Source organism: Mustela lutreola, chromosome 5 (genome assembly GCF_030435805.1).
Source record: "Mustela lutreola isolate mMusLut2 chromosome 5, mMusLut2.pri, whole genome shotgun sequence".
NCBI classification, from domain to species: Eukaryota; Metazoa; Chordata; class Mammalia; order Carnivora; family Mustelidae; genus Mustela; species Mustela lutreola.
In genome coordinates, this window is record NC_081294.1 from 121281416 (window position 1) to 121306583 (window position 25168).

At 40.6% G+C, this 25168-nt stretch overlaps 1 protein-coding gene across 1 annotated transcript in view; it reads right to left on the minus strand.

The window, feature by feature from the left end:
* Nucleotides 1-24047, minus strand: part of PCSK1 (proprotein convertase subtilisin/kexin type 1) — a 44622-nt gene extending 20575 nt beyond the window's left edge. The window contains exons 1-9 of the mRNA XM_059175517.1: nt 23546-24047; nt 20228-20332; nt 16792-16902; nt 14225-14371; nt 12828-12904; nt 7507-7595; nt 4410-4582; nt 3091-3303; nt 509-609 (exon numbers count right to left, since the gene is read on the minus strand). Of these exons, the coding sequence (XP_059031500.1) occupies nt 509-609; nt 3091-3303; nt 4410-4582; nt 7507-7595; nt 12828-12904; nt 14225-14371; nt 16792-16902; nt 20228-20332; nt 23546-23725 (1196 nt within the window). The 5' untranslated portion in view covers nt 23726-24047. The remainder of the gene's footprint in view (nt 1-508; nt 610-3090; nt 3304-4409; nt 4583-7506; nt 7596-12827; nt 12905-14224; nt 14372-16791; nt 16903-20227; nt 20333-23545) is intronic.
* Between the last annotated feature and the right edge of the window lie 1121 nt (nt 24048-25168).

A 25168-nucleotide genomic window follows, 5' to 3' on the forward strand; every position in this document is an offset into this window, starting at 1 on the left:
CTGTTTTTAATTTTCCTGTCCTCTGATATGTTAGATCAGCTCTAGGACTGAGTTTATATAATCTGGAAAAAAAAAAAAGAAAAGCAAAGGAGTTCTATAAGCTTTTTGTTCCCAATACTACCCACAGGAAGTTATCTGCACAAAGTCTTCCCTGGTGGGAAGAAACAGAATTGAAAAGGCCTTGCAGCTGTGTGGGAGGGAAATTGGGAGGAAATCGTGAATTTGTAAAGGTCAAGACACACTGATTTAGCCATGAGAGCATGCTCTTAAAAGATTATAGGATAGATATTTAAAAATGACAAAATAATGTGTATGCTGAGGTCCCTACTTTGTAAGGTATGTGTGTTAAATCTACATTGAGATTTTAACAGGAAGAGAACTTGTTTTTATGATTATTTTTTATAGTGTCCTAAGTTTTCTATTGTAAGCATAATTCAGCAAACAAGATATGCTGTTAATAAGAAGAAGGAAAGGCAGCAAAGGTGATTACAAGTTTCCTGGGCCTTACTTTGCTTCCAGAGCCAGAGCGAAGATGCCAGCAGCCAGGGGCGCCGAGGCCGAGGTGCCCGTGTGGGTCTCTGTGCAGTCATTGTGCAGATCAGCACTTGTCTAGGTAGCATCCGGAGGGAAAGAAATGCAGGAGAACACATGAGGAATGTACCCTGTCCCTGGGGGTTAACCCTACCTATGGCCGCATCTGCTATGATCAGGAAACTCAGCTGATTGTCTTCCCTACTTCCTCCTCTAAACCACAGGCGGATGTTTGCCATCTGCTGATATTTTAGTTCCCTCTCCTCTATATGCAACTTGTCTATAATTCTGGCATCAGGCTGCCTTTTCTGGGGATGAAGTACTCCCACTATGAATATTTTCTCTTCTGAGATTCCCAAACGAATTGCTGTCTGCGAAGAAGGGACAGTTTCAAAATCGCTGTGAATCATGCTGGCCCATTAATCAGCAGGTCCATTGTGTCTAGTCTGGCATATTTAGAAATTCTGCCTCATGCAAAATTCCCTTTTGCCTTGAGATTGACATTTGACTACCTCTTCGGCACAAGGATGGAAAGCCTCTGATTTGGGCCATTTGAGCTACTTGCACAAAATGTGTTCTGTGTGTAGTTTGCATTCACTGTTGACATAGTTTGATGGCCCTGAGTTAGAGTCCATATTTGCACTTCGGCGAGAATGGGGTTTTTCAGCTGAAAAGTATGTTAGACTCTGATCTGGTTTCAAACCATAAAACTGCTACTCAGTAGATGTGTCCCCACGGGCACGTCCCTCGGTTTCCCCATCTGTAGAATGAGGCTGACATACCCTGACTCAGATGCTGAGGCTGAAATGAGATCCTGTCTGTGCAAGCATTCTTACACAATATTACTGCACATAAGGAATTACCCGGCTAATTTTAGCTTGATGAAGAGGTTGATGAAATCAAAGGCAAGAAACCAAAAAGACTTCCAATCAGACTGCCTTAAGGACTGCAGTAGTGCTGGCTGAGCGAGTTGTCGGGCCAAAGGATTACTAACAAGACACCCACCCCGGCTCCCGCGTTATCATTTTTAGCTAGAGATTTCGATGTGTGGGAGGGAGGTGTAAAAAAATAATTTGTTCTATTATCACCTCCTTTGGCTTCCCACTTGGAGTCGCTGAATTTCGCAAGTTATGGTGGCACTGCTCCTTAGAGGGTTGCGGAAGCGAGGCCGCCCTTTTTCCCTACTGACGCATGTAAGCCCCCAGAGCTGACTGAGTTGAGGACCTGGTTTGCGTAAGACAAAGGCTACGTTATTGCCAGCGTCTCAAATAGAATCTACCAGCTGTCTTCTGCGCTGGCTGATTTACCTAAGGAGAGAGCTTTATCAAGATGGAAACTTCCTCTGGCTTCAACGCGCGATAGCTCGGCTGAGGGCCAGTCTGTGAAATGCTGACTGAAATGCCTACCAGGCCATTTTCAGAAAATCAACTCTAGATACCCCCAGGGACAACAAGAGCCAGGGGGCTCTGAGCACAAGGGGAGCAAATGTCTCTTTCAAAGGCTATCAAATAGGCCTGCCGTAAACAATTCCTGGGTAGAACATCACTATCTATCATTTGAGTAACTGAGTATAAGAGTATGAGAGGGGGACCAGTGCTTCTAAGTTGAGCCTAGGGTTTTACCATCTAAACTAAAGTTACAGAAACAGAGTTCCAGAATAGTGATCCTCTGTAAAAAAGAGCACTGACAGGTGTTGGTTTTTGTTTGTTTGTTTGTTTGTTTTGAGATGCCATTCATAGGAATTTACACACATTCCAACGTCTAACTATTATGGGGTTCACTCACACTCTAATTGGACCATGACCTATTATTCCACTGAGATTACAATCTACATGCTTTAGCCAGTTGGTTCTTTCTATATCAGGAGTTAAATTTGGGACATTTTAGAATTAAAAGTACCTTTCTCCATTCTCAGATCCCCTGAATGAATGTGCCCTTCAAGGGAAATCCAATAATTGCCCTTGGCAGTCTGACTCATGGAAGAGAAGGCACAGCCAAGTGTGAGCTAGAGATGCTCTCTGGGTATATAACCTTCCTGAGCTGTTTATTCAGCAGCTAAGAAGTTAATCTTGGGGGAAAGTGAGACTGTTATTTTCCTGCAGGTCACCCATTATTAGGAGATAGAACTAGGGTGTGCTCTGTATTTTTATCATCTGCTAAAGAGCAAGACAGACCATATCCCTGCTATTAAAGATCAACAAGTCCAAGGGTGGGACAGGCCCTACAACCCTGAAATCTTCTTTAAGGCTATTCTCAGGGAGGCATCACACAAGCAGAATAGACATTTGGATTCTTGGCTGTATGTAATGACAGCTTAGTGGCTTCTCAGGGGCAAGTTTAAAAATGGCAGGCAACATCGTCTTGGCAGAGATGTCATTATCCTTGAGAGAGAAAACTTGCCAATATACACCAGCCTTTCAGGGGAGTATGGTGCGAGTCTCCAGCTGAGCCCTCAAGCTTAAGCAAATCAACTTTACCAAAGGTACCGACCCAAGGATCTTGTGGGACACGAGCCACGCTCTCCTACCTAAGCAGAGGAGTCAGACAAAAGCAACGTACGATTCGCTGGTCGGTGTAATCCCCACTGCTGTATGAGGTGGCCAGGGTGGAGGAGCACTTCTCAGCATACCAGGGGGACAGGCCTTGCTGTGAGGCACTGCTGATGGAGATGGTGTAGATGCTGTCCGTGTAGCCGTCACAGTCACAGTTATCACCCTGACGCCCCCCGTTCCCAGAAGCCCACACGAAGATGGAGCCCTTTCCTTGTCTCCCCTAAAGGAAAAGCCAGACTAGATCACATCCGTCATCTCTTGGGATTGCTGCACACCCCAGTGAAATCCCCCACAAATACATGCAAGAGAGGTTCTCCGAGATAGATATTTGGAGTCGGTTTCAACGTCGGGTCCTCCAGCCTCCCTGTGGGAAAGCCCATGAGGCTGCATATAAGAAGCCTCCAGGCTGGGACTCTATCAGGCTACCTTCCTCTGGGCCCTCTCTGACATGGGTCTGAGTGAGAGCTTTTCTTTCTTTTCCTCACTGTGCAGGCCCTTAGCACTCTGGCCCTTAGCACTTGCTCATAATTTTGCACTTCTCCCTTGGCTTATGTCACTGTGTTTTAATCTTTGAACTTCCTCCCTTTCTTGCTGCTTGCATCTTCTGGCTGACTGATAGAATGACAAAAATCAGGCATTATTCAGATCTGTTTTGCAGCTGCATTAAAAGGGACTCTTCAGCTGAATGTAGCTCGTCAAGGCTACTCTTTCTATGACTTCTCAGTCTGTGCTCTCCGAAGTTCCTACTTTTGTTTGATCCTGTGCAGAATGAAGCCTTAGAATCCTGGTAAGAATGGAGTAAACAGGGCAATACCACCAAGGCACAAGTCCGCACCTGGCATGTCCAAAATGGGAATTAGCACCTAGCTTTATTTAAGGATGCATTTCCAAAGATTGGAAAGATTGGAAAGAAGTCTGGGTGGTAGTTTCCCTAGTGTACAAATCCAAAAGCCGCAGGAAAATGAAAAAGGACCTATCCAGAGTACTTCTTATTTTAAATTTATTTTATTAAACTTTTTCTGATTTATTTACTTTTTTTTTTTTTTTAGTTTTTTTTAAAATTTTATTTCCAGAATATTTTTTAAAGTAACTATTCTAAGAGTAAAGAATCTATGTTGCATGTCAGACCCAAATGGGTAAAACTCTCTGGACCCTTAACTTCTGTCCCTCTGAAGAATGATCTGGTTCTCTAAATGCATTTCAAATTGTAAATAATGACAAGAAATTCAAAGCCATTTCTCTCCATATAAGCTAAATGCTCGTCCCTTTCCTTGCTATCCAAATGGTCATGTTTCACTTCAGGTGGTTCTGTGTTAAGCACCTTACCTGCTTGACACCATATTCAAAAGCTTTCTGGGCCAGTCGGCCAGGCCCCTCCACAGTTTTCCCGTCATCATTAGGGCCCCAGCTGGCGCTGTAAATATCCACATGTCCGGGATTGAAGCCAATTGAACTGGCTTCAATGGCATCAGTCACAATGCCATCCAGCATTCTTATGCCTGAACAGTAAACCAGACAAAAAACACGTAAGTGGATGTCAGCATGTACATGTAGATGGTGTAATGCTCTTAATTTTATTTTTCTTAATATTCATTTTACAGAAGACTCTCAAAAGAGTAAAAAACAGAGTAACCACTGGATCTCAAGTGCCTGTGATCAGGGCTGCTATGAGCACAGAAGGAAGATACAAGTCACTGCCTCCATAAGCTTTGGTATCTGCCCTTTAGAGATAACTCTATGCACTAAGCAGTGACCATGATTGGTACTGATTACAAAATGTCTCCCCTCCCTTTGTTGTCCCAACAGCGTGAAAATAACAAGACAGCTTTTGAAAAAAGGCATCGAACAACCCTCCCTTGACCTGTCTGTTCATGATTATACCACGAAAGACTGTTGCCTAGCCTGTGCCACACGAAGAATTCTGTTTGGGACACTGTGTGGGTTGAAAAGATCTATCCACAATAGGAAACTAGCAAATAGGGAAAGAACTCTTGTTTCTGAGCCCTGATTAAAAATAACCTAGAGGCCATTCTTTTATGTGTTTGTGAGACACATTTTCAAGGAACATGCTTCCTTTTCTTCTAAATAATCTCAAGGATGAAATCATTGCTGTGGATTTTTCTCCTGAGGGGGAATCATTTTTCATTAGGAGAAGGCAGACGCGGTAGCTCTTTGTGCTTTCTAACAGGCTGTCACCTGTCATCAGACTCATGTATTCAAGAGCCAGGAAGGCAAAAGCAATTTAGACAAATACGGACAGCTACCCAGTTATTCCTGGCTCCCAGACTGATCATGTAGTAGAGTGCACAGCCTCATATTTGCATGCTATTATTTACTATGGAGCATGGGTAAAAGAACATGTAATTAACATAATTAGTGAAACTCATATTGATTGAAACAAAACTGGTTAAAAATTTACTTTGGGAAAAAGAAAAAAATCCGAGCTCTACTTACTAGCTGTGTGATCTTGGGCAAGCCACTTAAAATCTTGTGCCTCAGTTTCTTTAGTCTTTATGGGGATGGTAGCAGCTTATGTGCATTGAGGATATACTATATGCAGTGACCATGCTAAGGCCTTAAACATACAGATTCCTCTATCATTAGGACAATGATTTGAGGTTGATGTCATAATTTCCCCCATTTTACAGGTGGACTATAAGTCCAGAGAGGGACAATGACTTGCTCAGGGCCACCCAGCTTGAAACGGGGGAGCTCGAACTTGAATCCCAGAAATTTGACAACCAAATCTCACCTGTTAACTTAGAGTACACCATGTGTAATGTGTTGTAGAGTCAGTGGTGCCTAATAAGTGAAACGTATTATTAAAAAATGCATTCGGGTCTAGACCATCAAAGGGTGGAGTAATGAAAAAAATCTCAGTGGACTTGGAATCAGATGTCTTGTGTTTTACTTCTACACTGCCACAAACCAGCTGTTACCTTGAGAATTTTGTTCCTGATTACTTCTCTATAAAATGAAGGGATCAGAAGATTCTCTTGCAAACTATAGCTAGTTCATCATGACTTAAAATGTGAAGTATTTCTCTAGGTGATTACCTGATTTGTGCTTCTGCCTTCATTTTTTTTTTTTTTAATTAACATAGTGCTTTAAAAAAAAAAAAGGGAAAAAACACAGCATTTTGACAATGCTGGTATCAGAGAGATCAGGAATGACACAAAATGTAATAGTATGCTGTATTAGGGAGAGATTCATTGTATGTGCCATGATGTGCTTATTTGATCTCTTAAAAGGAAATAATAACCAAACCCAATGTATACTTGTGCAGAGTTTAAAAGGAGTTTTACTATCATTGGCATATTGTACAATTGATCTCTTTTATTGTAGTTTGGAAGACAAACTAAACGCAAAGTTGCTAGCATAACTGTAAAAGCCCAAGCTAGGGATAGTGAAAAGAGGAGAGACAATGATTATATTCTATGTGAGCCTCTGCTGGTCCACTGTCCACCCATCTTCACAGGAAGATGGACTGGGTCAATGGGTTCTCTTGTCTTCTCGTGGGCATCAGTCAACTGAAGACCATAGCAGGAGGGTGGGGGATGAGAGGAGAATGAGGTAATCATTTGCTGGGATCCTCGTCGCCTAGAGGAAGCCCCGTCGTTGCACTCAGGGCCATAGCTCCTGTCCAGTGGTTCTCTCCCATGGCCCCAACTTTCTTCTGTTGCCACTGACCTCTCTTTCCTCTTGCTCCTTTAGGCCTAAAGATAATTACATCTGTTTTCATTTGTTAGCCCTTGTTGGTTTCCCTTTACTATTTTTTTAAGGTTTTTTATTTTAATTCCAGTTAGTTAGCATAGAGTGTTATATTAGTTTCAGGTGTATAATATTGTGATAATTTCTTTTAAGGCTTGTAAATATTTCCTCTATTTAATTGCCCCGATGGAATTTACCATATGTTTCTCCACAAAGACTCTCACTGCAACTACTAGATTTTAAATCTGTGCTGTCAAAGATAACCTTTGGCTTCTTCATGTAACCAGTATGCATTCTTTTATTTTCTTAAGACCATTATTTGCTATGAAATGAAGAATGAGAGAATTGAGAGGCAGGGAAAGTCTTTGTCTAAATTTACCTCCTCCTTCTGTTCTCTTAGCAAGCACTCAATAACAAACCCTTGTAAATTAGCACACAGAGAAAATTAGCTTTGGTTCAAAAGCTTTTCAACATTTCCATTTTTCTCCCCATGAAGATGTATAGGCTAAATTCAGCTATCATTTTTTTTTTTTTTAGGAATCCAGAGCCATTGATTTGTTTTCAAATCACACTTAAATCCTACAGCACATATTACATGGAGCTCATTTCTCCCTCTGGTTGTTGAAAACCCCCTTTTTCCCCCCTCATTTACACCAGGTGTTGTAAGACTCGAATTAAAGTTCAAAACTGTAGGAGCAACCCTCTGCTTTACCTCCAACTTTGGAATTATATGCAACTCCGACCCCACACTTGTGATTATTTGCTTGCATGGCGATTTCTCCTGCACATCTGGTCCCATGTCTGAAGATGAAAAATAGGAATTATAAAACAGGAATGAGTGCAACTGTCATTTGCACATGAGTCCCTGGTACGTGGCCATACTAATTTTTTGTCAACCTTGTTGCTGGTCTCCTGCCTGATAGTTTTAGATGAAGTGTAGGTATCAGATGATACAGGAACTGGAGCTGAAATATGTGATTCACTTTCCAGCTTCTGCCCCTGACCAGTGGTGTGACCTTGAGTAAGTCACCTGTCCTCGGGGGTTTGTGACAACTCATGCCATATTGCATGTACAGAACATGGAGTGGTGGCTAGTGTACTGTTTCAGAGAAATGGCTTCTGCTCCATACGTTTTGGTGAAGTTGTTCCTTAAGCCCTATCTAGTGACTTCCTTAAAGTAGGCTATCCTGGACCAGTCCTAGTAGGATAAGTAGAACAAAATTCTCCTCTCAAGCCCTCTTCCCGCCCCCTAAACATCCTCCACCAAACTAAAGCAACAGGGTTTTCTAGTACCGGGGGGAGTTTGAAATTTTAACAGGATACTACTGGCTAATTGGGAAACCAGTGTCGTCCTGCAACTCTGATTGGAGCCAGAAGCCTGAACAAGACTGGTTTTGCCATCAGGCAAAGAGGATAATTGCTGGTTTCAGAGTATCTGGAGGGAAAAGTCCATCTCTAAAACAGAGCAGAGTCCACCATCAAAACATCAGTTCTGAAAATCTGAGGATAATCATCTTTTCCCACCCCCCCGACCTTAAGAGGGTCAATAAGTCAAGAGAACTTTAATGTGAATTTATTTAATAGCTTCATCCCATAGTGGAAGCCCCTGAGAGCAGTGTAGAGGCTGTTGGTGCTTTGCAGGAGCCGCCATAGGAAAGAGGGGAAGAGTTAGCTCTCGGCAGCACTGCCAGCCACCTAGTTTTAGGCACTACTACGCTAGACATCTGTTGCAGGAATATACAAATTCTACATTGACTACCCAAAATAATTCTGTTTCATTTCTCTCTCTCATTTTTTTTTCCTAAAGTACTAAAGATGATTTCTTGGTCTCCTTTTGCTAAACGATGTGTCTATTTCTTCATGTTAATACTGGAGAGGAATCCTAAGTCAGAACAATGTAATTATTTTTAATTCAAGGTCTTTCCTAATGTAGCAGACATCTGCTGCTGCTGCTGCTGCTGCTTCTTCTTCTTCTTCTTCTTCTTCTTCTTCTTCTTCTTCTTTTTTCTCCTAGCATTTCCTCCTTCAGGGAAGTACTTTCTCATACTCCTTGTGATTCTGTCATGAGTCTCCTCTTCCCAGACAGCTTTCAAGGATTATTGCATATTCTGGGGGAGAGAATTCTATTCTTTCTCTAGAATGTATAGCTTTAAGTTCCACGTGACCCATGCGGATTTTGCTGCCAAGCCAAAAAAAAAAAAAAAAATTTTTTTTCTTTTTAAGAATGTAGCTAATTGGAGGCAAGCAGCTAAGCGATAGACTGATTAAGGTCCTACTAGCATATTATTTGAGCTCTTGGATCTTGGAAAGCCTGAAGCTAGACCATTCCTTGGATGATTTTTTTTTTAATCCCCACCTTACTTCATCTTTGAATTAGGATTCTCACTTGCAGCCTAAGATGCCCTGACCAACACACCCATTCTCTGAGAATTGTGTGTACATCGAGCTCATAAAAGGAGCCTTATGTTTCTTTGATGGGTTAGCTCTCTTTGCTTTTGTAGAAGAAGAAACTGAGTTGTCACCCTCCAGAAATTGTGTTTCTAGAAGTCACCACCACCTCTATTTCCATTTCCCTAGGGCCAGGATAGCAGAATGTCCAGCCTGAGCCAATAGAATCGTACTGTTGACAGATAGCACCTCTGTCCTAAGAATGATGCAAAGTGACAACACCTATGATTTATCTCTCCTTGCATACTGAAAATTATGTTCTTGAAAGGTGCAGTAGGATCATGGTACAAAAAAGGATTGATACTTTTCCCTCCTCTTACCCTCACTTCCCACCTCCACACCTTGAGAAAAACGGAAGGCTTTATTAAAGTGGTACTATGTCATTCTTTGTAGACCTACAGCTTTTTTTCTTTCCTTAACTTAGGATCTGAGATAAAAGAACCCTTTATTATTTTAGAACAATGGTAGTAACTGGCATTTAAACAAATTGATTTTTAAAAAATTATTCCACAAGATAGTTTAAAGACTACTATTATCCTAGTTAAAATACCCTTGTCACCCATGTTATTTAACTAGAAAAATAATCTGTAATTGGTATTGAAATTCTGAATATAGATTCATGCCAGCTTAATAGTAAGAGTTACCTGCACTTTTGAGATTTTATTTAGTGATTCCTTTTTTGATTTGCAGAGGAGAATTCAAATGCAGCTTCTATTAATCTCATTTACATAGTAATAAAGAACAGCAGCAACACAGATACTTTGGAGAGATAATGCCCTTGGAATTGGGAGATAATAGGTCTCTAACTGCTATAAAGCCCAAGACAAAATGGAGCCATTCATTTTCTAAACCTAGGGGATTTATTTCTGACACATGCTAGAAGGGCAACTCTATTTTATATTTTACCTTTTGTTAAATGATAGGGATGCTCCCTTTTTGGTTGATAGTCAAGAGGACCCTGAGAGGTAGTTACTTATTGTGTAATTTTCAAAGAGCAGATTCTGAATTGGCTCAGAAAATGGACTTGTCTCTGTCACTGCTCCTCTCAGATGTTGTAATTCTTGTCATGTTGATTTCTTAGTGAAAGGAGGTCTGTCTTTGCTGCTAAATGAAGAGACTTGGTCGTCATCATCATAATCACCATAGCAAACAAAACTTTTTCTATGCACTAGATACTATACAAGCTAATTACATATATAAACTCATTTAATCTCCATAATAACCCAACAAAGTAGCTATTATTATTATCCCTTTTTAATAAATGATAAAACTGAGGCACTAAAGCAGTTAAATAATTTATTCAAGGTCACCCAACTTTAAAGTGGTAGAGCTAATATTTAACCCAAATCCAGCTGTATATCCTATACTCCTAGCTATTTGTCTGTGTCACACTAACTGGATGCTATGTGGGAGGTCCATGGCAGGCTTTGTTCTGGAAACTCAGTGTATTCAGGCACAAAGTAAGTACCATTATATGAGCTACTTCTCTGAAGGCTTTGGAGCTCTGTAAATTGAGGGAAATGTGGCTATTGCATTGGCTATCCAGTATTATGAATATTGGATATAAGACTCCCCTTTTGGGGGGGAACAAAAAAGGGAAATCTGAGCCCCTCCTTCTCATGAGTAGAGAAACTCTTGAGAATATCATTTTACCAAGTATTTGGCTATCATGCAGCCACCACACAATTTATCATCCACACTGGATCCTGGGGCCAGACCTCAAGGACATGGCCTAGGAAGAAGGCTGATGGCTCTAGCTAATAGTCTCCTCAGCTGCACCCATCCAGCTGAGAGCAGATTTCTCTTTTGGTCTTCACCAAGGGGACAGAATGAGAGTTGTCATTTTTACTTTATTCTAACTTCTTAGAATAAACTGCCCCCTTTCTTCTAAGAACTTATTGCCCATTTCCTTAGAAGTTCTGTTCAAGAGGGTAGAGAGCAAGTGCCTTATCACCCATTTGGGGAGACAAAATGAAAAATAGAGACAGGGAGAGAGGTCAATGAATTCCTCGAGGTCACCTTCTATACTGATAATTGGCAAAGCCATGACTACTAGCCATGCTAACATTACAATGTCATGCTCCAAAAGAGCACACATTCCTCCTGCCCCTGCACTGCCTTGACTTAGAAATATGGCTGAAAATTTGTCTGGGGCTCCTGCCTTAAGTTCTGAGATGTCCCAGTTTCCTTCAAAGCACCCCCTGGTGGTTCTTACTGTACTGTTACTGGAGTATTCTAACTTCTATGTATTGTTTCTAGTTAACCCCTTTAAGAAATAAACCCTAGAAGTAAATGGTACAGAAAGAAGAAATATCTTGGAACCCTCCCCAAGCTTCCCTTTCTCCCCAAGAAGGAAAGATACATGCAGAAGTTGAGGCTAAGGACATGAGCCTCAACTCTCTTCCTGGTGTTTGTTGGCCTTCTAGAGGGGGAAACCATCCAAAGACACAACTTCAGGTCAACATTACTCCACCAGCCACATGGGAACTCTGAGTGAGAATAAGGAAGAGGGAAGAAGGGAGAAAAGAGCAAGCAGGAGAGAATACAGTTGACCCAAGTTGGGTAATAGTCCAAGAGAGAGAAAGCCATACAGAGAAAAAATGAAACCCCTTTATGTAGAATCTTTACATCCTGATTGTAACAGCAAGCTCTAATTTTGCCTTGGTTTTGATCAACTCTGGGGCAAGTCTGGGTGGAGAAAATGAAGAAGAAATGAAAGAAGAAGAAATGAAATGAAGAAGAAAATGAAAATGAGGAAGGAAGTATGGAAGTCTTCTTGAAGTTATGGGAGATATTGTAAAAGAAGGCTCCTCACATGAGACCATGTGGCTAAAGGATGAAGTTTCTTTGCAGCTAGGAAAAAAATGGTTAAAAAGTCTCTTGCCTCTGGCTCTTTATTTGGCTTCTTGCTTTATCAGCTCTGGTTCTTGGCCTCCCTCAACACTTTGTGGTTACTAGCAAGAATCAGGAGTCAGAAGATATTCTTTTTCTCTTCCCTTTAGTTTTACAGTACCCAGCAAAAACTTGGGGAGAGACTACTGACTTGTCCAATGCCCCCAGAAAATGCGTTGGGTTTGAGGACCAGGCCTCAGAATACATCTCTGTTGTCTGGTATCTGGCCATACTTTTTGGAGGGAAATGGTGAGCGTGGCTGTAGCCACCAAAAGAAGTCATGGGAATTTGTTATCTTTGTCATCTATTTTTATTTCCACAACTAACATCAAATATGTTTGCTAATAGGAAAGGATTCATAGAGGAATTGATGTTGGAGAAGATGGGATGTAGGATTTTGCTCTTTAAGACCCAAACATTCTTTCTAAAGCTATAACTATCAGCACCATTTGAGGGGAGCATTGCATAACCTAAGAAGAAAGTTTAATTGAAATGTGGTCCTGGAAGCCAAAAGAAACATAAAAATAGAAACATTGGTTTCTGTTTTAAAAGCAACCAAATATTGTGGTGTGCATGGTGTGCATGAAAACTTCTCTGAGAGCTGAAATATGGATCATATTTACAGTGTAATTTTCTCAAATAAGATAAAAGCATTTTAAAGTACATATTCCCCCCAAATCCACATTTACTCACTTGTTCTCATTTGTGGGATCATAACGGGGAAATGGATCATGGTCATTATCGTTAAAATCATAACTAGCGTCTGGATCCTAAAGAGACAATAGAAATAACCCTGTAGCATCATTTTAAAAAAGAAAAAAAAAAGTAGCACTTCCCAAGCTTTTTGCCTCTACTCCCTCCAGCCTGGCGGATAGCTCAGAAATCTGCATTTCACAGTTTCTGGCCCAGTTATTGATCAATTGTTATACCCATAAGCCAGGCATAAAAGATGTACACAGAAAAGTGAACAACCATCCAATTCTCAGTGAACGTTAGCAGACCTATATAATTCTCTGAAGTTCATAGGCTATTAGAACCAGAAGGAATCACAGTTTACTTAGTTCGACCACCTCATTTTTTAAAAGAGAAAACTGAGACCCAGAGAGGTTGGATGATTTAACTAAGCTCTAGAGCTAGTTAGCGACACTTGGATACTCATCTCTCTTAACGATTATCGGTGCAAATAGATGACTGTGGGGTGGGGCTCAGGTCTGCAGCAATCTCCTTCAGCCTTTCCAGTTACATGAAATAAACATGTGATTTAATTAAAAAGAGTGTGCTTGAAATAGGAGACAAACTTCTAGGCCCACCTCCTTTTCCAAACAGATTGCTACACTTAAACATCTCCCACATAGGAGTTCTGTTAACCAGTATTTTTCTCTACATTTTCCACATCTTTCAATAACTCCTACTTTCTACTAATCTTTTTATCTCTTTTTTTTTCTTCCCTTGTCCTTTGCTCTTTAACTGGGGAATTTTGAAGGAATAGAAAGGATGAGAGAAAGACGAGGGACAATCATAAAGATGAAACACTGATCTAAAGGCCTAAGATATCATGTAGTACTTAACAGACAAGCAGTTATCATTTACTTATTTTCTGTTCATAATAAACATTTCTTTTCTCAGCTTGCCATTTTTACACCACATGGTGTACATTTTGAATTTGAATGGAAGGAATCTCATTCACATAATTTCACAATGTCAGAGATATTCACCTATAAAGGATGTGAGGAAGAAGACTGTGAAAATGATCTCAGGCATTATTCTTGATTTGCTTGTTTTAATGCCCCCAAATACCAAGTGATGTAGAGTCTGAATGGCTTTTAATAATTTAGGTGGTATAGGTGCCTCCCCACTTCCTCAACACACATGTTTTTGTGAAATCCTTGGCTTCACTGAATTCTTTCAGTGATCACGATACCAAAAAAGTTCATATTGCTGGCGGGAGGGTACAGGAAAGAGCAAAGACCTTGGCCCTAATTCCTGAGGTCAACATCAGAGCAGTCTTCCACTTGAGAAAAGGAAAGCCTTAACTATGTGTGTTTGTAGACCTCTCCCTAAGTTGTAGTCATGGGAGGGTCCAGACTCACATAATTTTCATAGATGTCTGTGTGATTCCACTCCAAGCCATCATCCAGGACTGTGATAACAACTCCTTTGCCTGTGATGCCTTTTTGCCAAACAGGTATCACATGGAGATCCAGTTTGGGCAGGGCTGCAGTCATCCTAGTATCTTGCTGGTAAAGAAAAACAAAGAATTGGTAAAACCATGATATACTTGCTGCAAAATAAGAACCGAAGCTCAAGTCTGGAAACCCATCTCCCGCCATCCCCCACCCCAGGGTCACTCTACTTTTAGAAGAAAGCAATTAGGTGAAATAAAAAACAAAGTTGATGGTAAAGCCAAGTGATTCATCAGAGTGCTGTTCTCTTCCCAGTTGTTCCAATGGAAAATCACTTGAAAGGATGAATCACTCTGTGCCCCTTCTCACTGAGTTACATAGCTTCTAAGAAGTTCATCCCTAAGTTTCATTCATTCATAATGACATGCTCAAGCTTTTTATCTACCAAAGTTTTATTTGGCGTTGCATGTTCCCATCTCTCCCCAAATCCTGAGCCACCCTTGCCACACTGAGCCTACTTTACATTGTCTGGTCCATAGTCATTCATGGATGTTTTAAAAACTTTTCTAAAAGCAGAACCTGGAAGGCTCGGGAGGATGACTTTTCACCAGGACTTGCAATTTAATTGCCTATTTCCAAGTATGAGTGATGTGGTTTTTTTTTTTTTTTTCCAAGTATGAGTGATTCAAGAGAGTAAGTATCTATGAGAGGGGATTTGAAATTTTCTTTCTCAGATAAATTTTCTGACAGTTACAGTGTGTGGGACTCTAAGTGAGAAAAGCTGGACAGCAAGGAAATAGAGAGGTGAGCACATTTCCAAGTGTTTGAGGGAGAAAAGTGCCAGTTTCTGGTGAAAGGGACAGTAAGAAATTTATTAATAATAACAGCTTAAAGTATCAATGAATGAATTTCCCCTGACTGATTCTCCTCAAAAAGTAGGGGAAAACTCTTTTTTTTTTTTAAAGATGTCTTCATTCACTTTAGAGAGAGAGCACATAAAAATGAGGGAAGGTAGAAAGGGAGAGAATCTTCAAGCAGGCTCTCGACTGGACACAGAGCCCAACGTGGGGCTGGTCCTACAACTCATAAGATCTTGATCTGGCCTGAAACCAAAAATTGGGTGCTCAACAGACTGAGCCACCAAGGTGCCCCAGTAGGGGAAAACTCTTAAAAGAACTTACTAGGCCAACATGAAACTAACTGATTTAGGAGGTAGGAACTACACATGGATTTCTGGCCAAAGCCAGAGAAGGCTTCTGTGTCAGTTGCAAGAACAATCACACAATGTGGTGGTTAAGAGTATGACCTCTGGAGCCATGAATTATGGCCCTTCCATGGGTAACCAGATGACTTTGGCAAGTTACTAAACTTGCCCATGTCTCTGTCTCTTCATCTACCAAATGGGTATAATCATTGCATCTACAATATGATGTGAGACTAAATGAGTTCATTCATGTCAAACACTTAGAAGAGTATTTGACATACAGTCAATACACAAATGTTAATGAGTCTCTTCTACTGCAATGAGTGAGTATTGCCTAGGTTAAGAGAATGTCAAGAGGAATTGATCCCTTTTCCCGTCCTTTAAGCAACAAAGATATCTAAGCCTTAGCTCATGGTTGTCATGAAAATTTATCTTTTATAGTACTCTCAACAAAAATACCACTTCCATCAACATGTATTACTGACATAGAAGCTTCATATTAAAATGGAAGGGAGACAGGCATGGAGCAAGGCTCTGCAGGCAAGAAAGAGCATTTAAAATTTCTCTACTCAGGGGCACCTGGGTGGCTCAGTCGGTTAAACATCTGCCTTCAGCTTAAGTCATGATCTCAAGGTCCTGGGGAAGAGCCCCACATCAGGCTCCCTGCTCAGCAGGGAGTCTACTTCTCTCTATCCCTCTGACCCTCCTCCCCTCTTGTGCGCGCTCTCTCTCTCTCTCTCTCTCTCTCTCTCTCTCTCTCTGTGTGTGTCTCTCTCTCTCAAATAAATAATCCTTTTTAAAAAATTTCTCTACTCAATGTCCACATATCAATGAGGATTTGGTATCTTAAAAGTAAAGCAGTTTGCAAGTCTACAAATCTGCATGTAGATGACTTTTGTCTCTCCTTGTGTTCCTTGGTTCAGAAATTCTCACTTGTTGGCATGTAAGAATTGCCATTCAGGGCTGTATATATTGAATCATGTTCACTGTGCCCTTTGGATGATTTAAAGGTTCTCAAGAGTAACTGACCAAATGTGATTTTTGCGATGATTACTGTTTTGGAACTCTTGCAAGACATGATTCTTCTGCCTTTGCTCCAGATAAGCTTTAGAAAAGAAAAGTCACAATCTTTCCTCTCATAGCAGTTAATAGCTGTGTTTCAGACACTTCCACCTAGTGAAACAGGAGATCCAGATCATGGAAGTTCCCATCAGCTCTAATCTCCAGGTAAATTGGCCTTCTACTGAATTGTCTCTTTTTAAGAAATCTATTTTGCAGATGTAACAAAATAATAGCCCAGATCCTATTCAGTCCTTCTGTAAGTACTTACCAAGTACCACTGCTGATTCCACATTGGATCGTTGAAGAGGTTTAGCGCTGAGTCTCTTAAAACTGAACGTTTACTTCTCTCTTTTTCATACTGTTGTTCAGCCCATATTACCTACAAGGAGTTTTATAGCAAGAAAATCAGCAGTCAGAAAATCACCTCTATTTAACCATCTTCCCTCTAACTAGCTCCAGTACCCTCCCCATCACAGTTGAGGCAGTTCAAAATGTTTTCGTTTGACTGCAGATCAAACTGGCAGCTTAGTGAGAAGAAGGGACTACCCACTGGGGAGATGAACATTTCCTCTATTACAGTAAACTGTACCTTTAGAGGGAGGAGAAGGAGTCAGTGAAGTGATGATTCCCTCAAATTATTTATACTATGATTCCAGTGGAAGTAAAAGTTTAGTCTCCTTTCATCAGCATATGGACCATAAGACTGATTTTTTCTTGCCATCTTAGGGTTTTGTAACTGAAAATTTGTCCATTTTAATGGAATGAGTCAACAAGCTGGGATATTCCAGAGACTGCTGTTATGGTGCTCTTTTAGCTTAATTTCTCTTTCTTTTCATGCAAAAGGTAGAAATTGCAAATGTTATGCCAGACAAGAGAGGTGCTGTGTCTTTGTAAGTCTAAAACTCTGACTTCCCTGTGCTTCAAGCTCCTGCTTAAGAGTATTTAATATGAGAAACAGATCCAGGGTGATGAATGAGTACTACTGACCATGCACACTTACCATTAATTTAGTCTCATGTATTATGCAAAGAGATCTGACAATACAAAAATTACCTTTCCCACATTGATGGCATAATCCTATTATACTTGAGACCCTGAGAGGGTGAGGAACTGCCTTGTGGTTATATTCATTGTGAAATAATACTATGCTCTTATTTCACTGGGCAACATGACTCTTTCCTACCCAAAACATATTCTCTCTGTTGTACATGTGATGACAGTCCAGTGTCTGGTGGGATGTTGTTAATGTGAGAATATTCATGAGTCAGATCCAAAAATAAAAACTAAAAAATAATTTGTTATTAAAGGATAAAACCATCCACTAAGAGTGTCCTGAATTTTCAATTAGAAAATTTATGGCAAACCTATTATAAATATTGGGAGGGACTTGAAACCCTAGACATTAGTCACTATAATTTATTTTTAAAGACCATGTATGTTCAAGCTTAATTGTTTTGGCTTAAAGTACCTCAATGCTTGGAATATACTGCCTGTCCTCTGAGTTGGTCTTTGGAAGCTGGCTGCTAGGGAACAAGTACTAATCCTTGATAGAGTCACTTACAGTTGGAGATTTCATTAACATACTTGTAAAGATAGCCTACTGCTGCATTTCAGAAGGCTATTTTGAAAGAATACTATCCCCCATCCAAAAAAAGAAAAGAAAAGAAAAGAAAAAAGTGAAAATCAAAAGCAATTTTTTAAAAATGGAATATAAGAAGAGGCACTCCTCCATCTGATCAGATAAAAATTCAGTTTTTGGAAACAGTGTTATGATTAATGTCATTAACTCCAAATCCCACATTAATCTCTATTAAGAGCAGACCAAATAGAATAGAGGAAATTAGGAATATCTTTCTTTTATGTATATAATAGGTATGTACTTAAATGTAAATAATCCTTTTGATTTGGGAAGAGCATTAAAGATCATCTAGCTCAACTTCCCACTGCTACCTTCTATGGGTTCTAGGATGTTTTCTAAAACAAAATAAAAATAAAGTTTAGAAAAATAAATTTTTCTAAAATAAATTTTTCATAAGATTATATGGACTCTTTTTTTATGAAGTTATGTTAGGGATTAAATTCTTAGTCTTTCTTCATTATCACTTGAGATATTTGCTCCCAAATCAACTATCCAAGAACTCTCTAAAGAATAGAACTGGGTCATTTGTTCACTTTAGTGAGATACTTTTAGTAATAATAACAGGTATTTCTCCACTCTGTCCATTTTTCTTCTGAAGATGATAAGGGAGGACAGTTTGACTTCCTTGTGCATTAATGTCAGGCATGCATTTAGGCAGACAAGGAAATCTCTTTCTTGCTTTGCTCAAGGACTAAGCCTAGCCAGAGTCTTGGAAGTTGTCCTAGTTTACACAGACCATACAATGAGTCATCTGCTTTGGGATGGCAAAAGGAAGATTTCACTGGACAAGAAACTTTTCAAATAATGTTGAGTCTGATTTGGTCTCACATATCTAATCATTGACCTGAGTAAAGGTAGCCATGGATGCCTTGGAGTTGTTGTTCTGCTGTCCATGGTCCTGATATAGTGTTCCTTGCCTAGGTGTGATTGCTGGTAACCAAGGCCCAGTCATTCCCTACTCTGATAATTTGCCTTTTTATTTTTCCTTTCAGCTTTTAAAATTCTACCAATTTACTTTAAAATTCTATCAGTTTCAGAACAAATAATATAAATAACAAATTATTTCACAGGGTTTATGAATTCCATGTACTTTCAATAGTTTTATCACCTTTCTGTCACTTATATTTTCTTTCTAGCAAGTTGAAAGGATGTATTCTATTTCTCACAAAGCTTCTATAATCTCTGGAGTGTCCTAGGCAACAGAAATCATGATAACAGAAAACAGGCCAGCCACAATAAATTTCAAACAGTATAGCACATTCTTGAGAAAAGCCAACATTGTGTATACAAATATCAATACTCCCAATATAGTCAACATTTCTTTTAATATGTTTGCTGATCTTGAAAACAGACTTCAAAAATTAATAGGTACACTAGATATACATTCAAATTGTCCTCACACTATTTGCCTATATTCATTCAAGACATTTCCTGCTCTTGTCTCACCATTAAATATGTATACAAACAAGTATAAAAAGAGATCATATGCTTTCAAACATTACTATACTTTCAAAATAATACAATACTTATGGAAACATTTGGCTCATAAAGATGTAGATTTAAAACTCAATCATAAATACTAATTCCCCATATAACTAAACCAAACAGAAATGCAAAAAGGTGTTTTCAGTTATGTTGAAATTTATTAAAATCAATGTTCACATGTAAATTTCTTTGGCATCCTCACACTGGACATTAAAATGCTGATAAATAATAGGCGTATAAGAAAGGTTGTTAGTTGATTGTATTGGCATTTTTAATAGAGCTGCAATTTAATTTTTAATATTTGTTTTTGTGCTCTTCAGCTGGATTTGTGAGCTAGTATTTTAAACATATACTTTTATATATATTATATGTAAAATTTATTTAACTCAATCTATCTACTCCAATCCAGTTATTATTATGTGCAATTATAATCCTATAGAAATAACAAGAAATACTACAGACAGATAGTTGTGACCACAATTAAAATTAATCATATTTGCAAAGTGCTTTTTGCTCTTGCTGGAAATCATAAGGCAGATAAGTCAGGTTATTGGTTTGAAGACAAATGCACAACACTTACACGATCATCATCAGATAATCTCTTAGTAATATGAAGGGCACTCCTTCGAGACCTTCGGGGATGGTTTTTATGTTTGAATAAATAGTGATTTTCAAGTGATCCAATCTATAAAAGAAAAAATATTAAAATAAAAACCCACTTTATGCAAAATAAATTTATATGGGTTGTTAGACTGAAACCCATGTAACTTAGAGGCAGGCAGTTTTTATTAAGCCCATTCTTTATAAGGAAGAGACCGATGGAAGCCCTTGCTCTCTTGTCACTATATTGAGTAATTTTATCACTTGGGCTCATTGTATACTTGGGGGCTAATGATACCTCTTTTTCAGATTTCAGAGGAACTAAGTTTGTTTCTGTGTGACAATATTGTGTAGGTAGACATTTCTTTAAAAAAATATCCACTTCATCAAATTTATCTTGTCAGAGAATAATAATTTGTGGAAAGCTGGAAAACCCTTTGGGTAGTCTCTATGGTCAACATTACATTCAGCTATAATGATTTATCATTGTTATAAAATACAGCCATTGACTCAATGGTGATAATTTTTATAAGCTACTAGTAGAGACCATTCGACTTTCCACTAGTTCAAGGCTTTCCATACGTGGAGCTGGGGAGAGGGAAAAGGTCATCAATGCTTAGCTCTTCCTCTGCTATCAATTGGTTTTGCTTCTGGTCACCTCTCTAATTCTGTCTTTACCCTGGGGTAAAGACAGCTCAGGGTAGTGAAGCTAAATCACTGTAAACAAAGGGAGAAATAAACAGAATTAAGAAAACACTATCAATCTTTTACTAAGAATTACTATTTTAAAATATTTGTTAGTAATGCCATTTTCCCCCCTGGGTAAACTACAGTTTTTATTGTTTTGTACCAACTTTCTTTTTTTTTTTTTAATTTATTTTCGGCATAACAGTATTCATTATTTTTTCACCACACCAGTGCTCCATGCAATCTGTGCCCTCTATAGTAATGCCATTTTAACTGGAAATAGCTGGAGAAAATATAGCATATGCAAATCATATGTAAATATAGATTCCCCCCACCCCCACCCCACTATTTCTTAAAGCTTCCTGTGACCATTCCAACCCTTCTTTGAAGATCTTATCAGGAAAACTGAATTATTGTTTTTTGGTTTGGGATTTGTTATTTTTTTTAAGATTTTATTTATTTCTTTGACACAGAGAGAGAAATCACAAGTAGGCAGAGCAGCAGGCAGAGAGAGAGAGAGGGGGAAGAAGACTCCCTGCTGAGCAAAAAACCCAGTGCGGGGCTCAATCCCAGGACCCTGAGATCATGACCTATGTGGAAAGCAGAGTCTTAATCCACTGAGCCATCCAGGCGCCCAAAGGGATTTGTGATTTTAAAAGCAATTCCCATAATGAATGGCCAGGTTTGGAAATATGCCTGGGGCTAACAGGTGAGAAAAAGAAAAAGGAATATTTTTGCTCTCTTACCCAATCTCTTTCTACATAGTTACCAGTGCTATTTAGCTACCCAAAGGTTATAGGATTAAGTCCCCAGTTATTCCCCCATAGGATACACAAGATTTCCATGATGCCTACAGTAGCTACCAGTACAATTCCACCTACAGCTGACACTTTGCTCAGATCCCAACAATTCCTTACAGTTTCTTCTAAATTCCTTTCTTTGTATCTTCTTTGTTTCCTACAATGTTTTCTGTGCCTTGAGTGCCTTCTACAATCTCACCAAGTTCTCCTGGCAACTTGACTCTTCTTCCTAAACCCTCTACAAATGTTCCCTTCACTGGGCTGTCTTTTTACACTCCTCAATTCCTGTCCCTCTTCAATCCCTCAATCAACAAATATTGAGAATCCAGGTGCAACTTCTATTACACCAAATTACCTGCAATTCCAATTATTTGTTACTAAACCAATCTCCTCTAAATTCTTGATTCCCTGAAAGTTTCTTTTCCTCCTATTATTCCTCAGCCCCTAACAGGGAGCCTGGTACAGAACAACATCTGGGCAAAGCAAAAAGTCTTAGTCGGCTCCTGGGACACGAGAAGTCAAACTGCGTATTGATGTTTATGCTGGGCATTTAAAGGCAATTTGGCTCATCAAGTTGGGGAATGAAGCCTCTGGCAAGGAGAGGCGTATTCCCCAGAGGATTCGATCTATGGAATCGCCAACGCCCACGCCGATTACTCATCTGTGACTTCAGCTGCATCTCTACAACCACCTCCAGAAAAAACCCGCCAAAATGTTTTACAACTCCCTCCTCCCCCGCTTTGAGGCACAGTTCCAAGGCGAGGGGCGAGGGCTTGATTCTGAGCCAAGGAAAATGAAAGCTTAGATTAGAAATCACACCCCCTGGGGTTCCCCCGGGAATCGCACACCTAAACTGTCACTCTAGTAATGCTTTAATACCCTCCTCCCAGCTATCTATGAAACCAGCTCTCCCTTGCACAGACAAGTTTTTATCACAAGCTGACACCCTCGGGGAAGCTATTAGGCATTTGGCTGGAGAACAAAAAAGAAAGAAAAGCTTTCCCCACAGTCATTCCAGCCCCTTGACCTTTCAGGGGGTCTGACCCAGCAAAGTTGTGAAGCTCAGACTTTGGGGAAAGCTTTGACCTTTCAGGGGGTCTGACCCAGCAAAGTTGTGAAGCTCAGACTTTGCAAGTTCCCGATGAAGACCCGAACGTCCCGGTAGAGTCGAGGGGAGTGTTCCCGCGTGTTTCCGCTCACCTCTTCCCCGCCCGCTCCCCAGGCCACTCGGCGGGCCCCCAGCCTCTAGATCGTGAGCCCGGCCTCTGGCGCTCTTCCAATGCCCTGGGCGTGCCCGAAAGGCTGAGGGCGGACATCACCAAGCCTCTCTGACTCCTTGCATCAGGACTTAGATCTGATGCTGCCATATTGAAGAAAAAAAAAAAAAAAAAAGGAAACAGCCGGCTCCTGACGCAGAGACCAGCTGAGTCCCAGGGGAGAGAACGCAGTGCCTCTCCCGGGGGCTCTTCGTTGGTACGATCCTGCATGCATCTCAAGTTCGGTGAACAAGCGTGGAGGGATTTTTCTCCCAAACCACGCGGGAATGGATTTAAATGCCAAAGCGGACGACAGCAAGAATAAGCTTTACCCAGCTGCAGCGGCTTCGTTCTGCCTAGCTGCTTCCAACCCAAACAATAAATAATGCAAGCCTTCTTTCTCCAAGCGCGCCAGGAGCAAGAGCTGCAGAAGCTTCTGCTCTTTGCCACTGGGCTTAGGAGAGTGCGACCTGGGGCTCCCACTTGGGAGATCGCGCGTCAATCCCGCCAGTCCCCATGGGCCCCAGAAAGTTTCTGTAAAGTGTAAACTCTTACCTGACCCAAAAGGTCATAGCCCAGCTCCTCCGCTATGGCCGAAGCTGCCTCCGGTCCCCCGGGGATTTCTGCCGCCCATTCATTCACAAATTGCCTCTTCGCTTTTACACTGCTCAGTGCACACCAAGCGCAAAATAGAGCGAAAGCAGTACACTGCAGAGTCCAGCCTCTTCGCTCCATGGCTCACACACTCGCTTGCACACAAGTCGGAAGGAGATGGGGGAAAGAAGCAAGAAAAGATGCAAGAAAGGAGAAAAGCCAGAAACACTAGCCCTTTTCTCCCACTGACTCTGGACCACTTCTCGCTCCCGGTGGCTCTGCTGAGATAGGAGGCGCGCGAGGAGAGGCTGGGCGGTGGCGAGCGCTCTTTGGTCTCCCGGCTGAGTGGAGCCCCAGCCCTTCCAAGCCGGAATGGAAATGAGTGTTTACACGTCAAATCGACGAAAGCCATCTCTTGACGTCAGATCTACCTGGACTAAGATCTGGATGGTATTCCCGGCGGGGTGGAGAAGCGGCTAAAATAAGCAGGGAAGGATTAAGGAAAGGAAGGAATCGATTGCGGGGATCAGTTAAGTCTGCTCCCTGACTGACTGTAAATTCTGTAGCCATGAGAAACACCTTCACTTCTCAAAGAGAAGTGCCCCTATTTGAATATTACTACCAAGAATCGAAGGCTGGGAGTTACCACACACTTTGCTGCACTCCTGTCCGCATTCTTTTCATTTACTTAGTTATCTCGTGGTTTGGGGGGCGGGAAGGGGATGAATTTTTGTAAGAGCCCTGTGGGGATGAGCACCTGCTGTGAAGAACAGGGGTCTTAAGTCTGAAATCGGACAGAGGCTGAGCAGAGAGGAGAGAAACGTCTATTGCCCAGATCCTGATCTAAATTGCCTAAGAAAGTAAGCTCCTCTGGAAGACATTGTTAAAGCGATACTTTTAAAAAATGTATTCTCAACTAACATTGAAACCACCTTAAAGAAACAAGTTTAGTTCCTTGTGTCTCTCAACTTAGTAAAACAATATCTAAAATTTTATTCTAGATATTGCAAAGCCTAGTGTCACCCCCTTACTGTGTTTATCTGAAAAATAATTAATCATTTTTAATTTTTTTAAGATTTTTTAAAATTTATTTGACAGAGAGGGAGAGAGCGCCTGAGAGAGAACACAAGCACAGGGAGTGGGAGAGGGAAAAACAGGCTTCCCACAGAGCAGGGAGCCCAACGCAGGGTTCCATCCCAGGACCTCAGGATCATGACCTGAGTCCAAGGCAGACACTTAACGACTGAGCCAGCGACCCAGGTGCCCCAATCACATGATTTTTTAAAAGAAAATTACTTTCTTTAATCATCAACAAGGGAGTCTTGGAACCCAAACACTCTTGTGTTAGATCAGGGAGAGAAAGAGTGGCTTTTATTAATTTTGAACTTTACATTTTTTAATTCAGTAGAGCTCCTCTCTTGGATTTTGAGCTGAAGCTGTACCATTATTTTTCCATAAAATGCACAGCGTCACTCTGTGGAAGAATGTTTTCCCCCCGGTGGGAATAGAATTAGCAAAAAGTCTAAATGCCCCTCCCCCGCACCTCCCACCCACCCCCACACAGACCCAAAAATGGATTCAGTC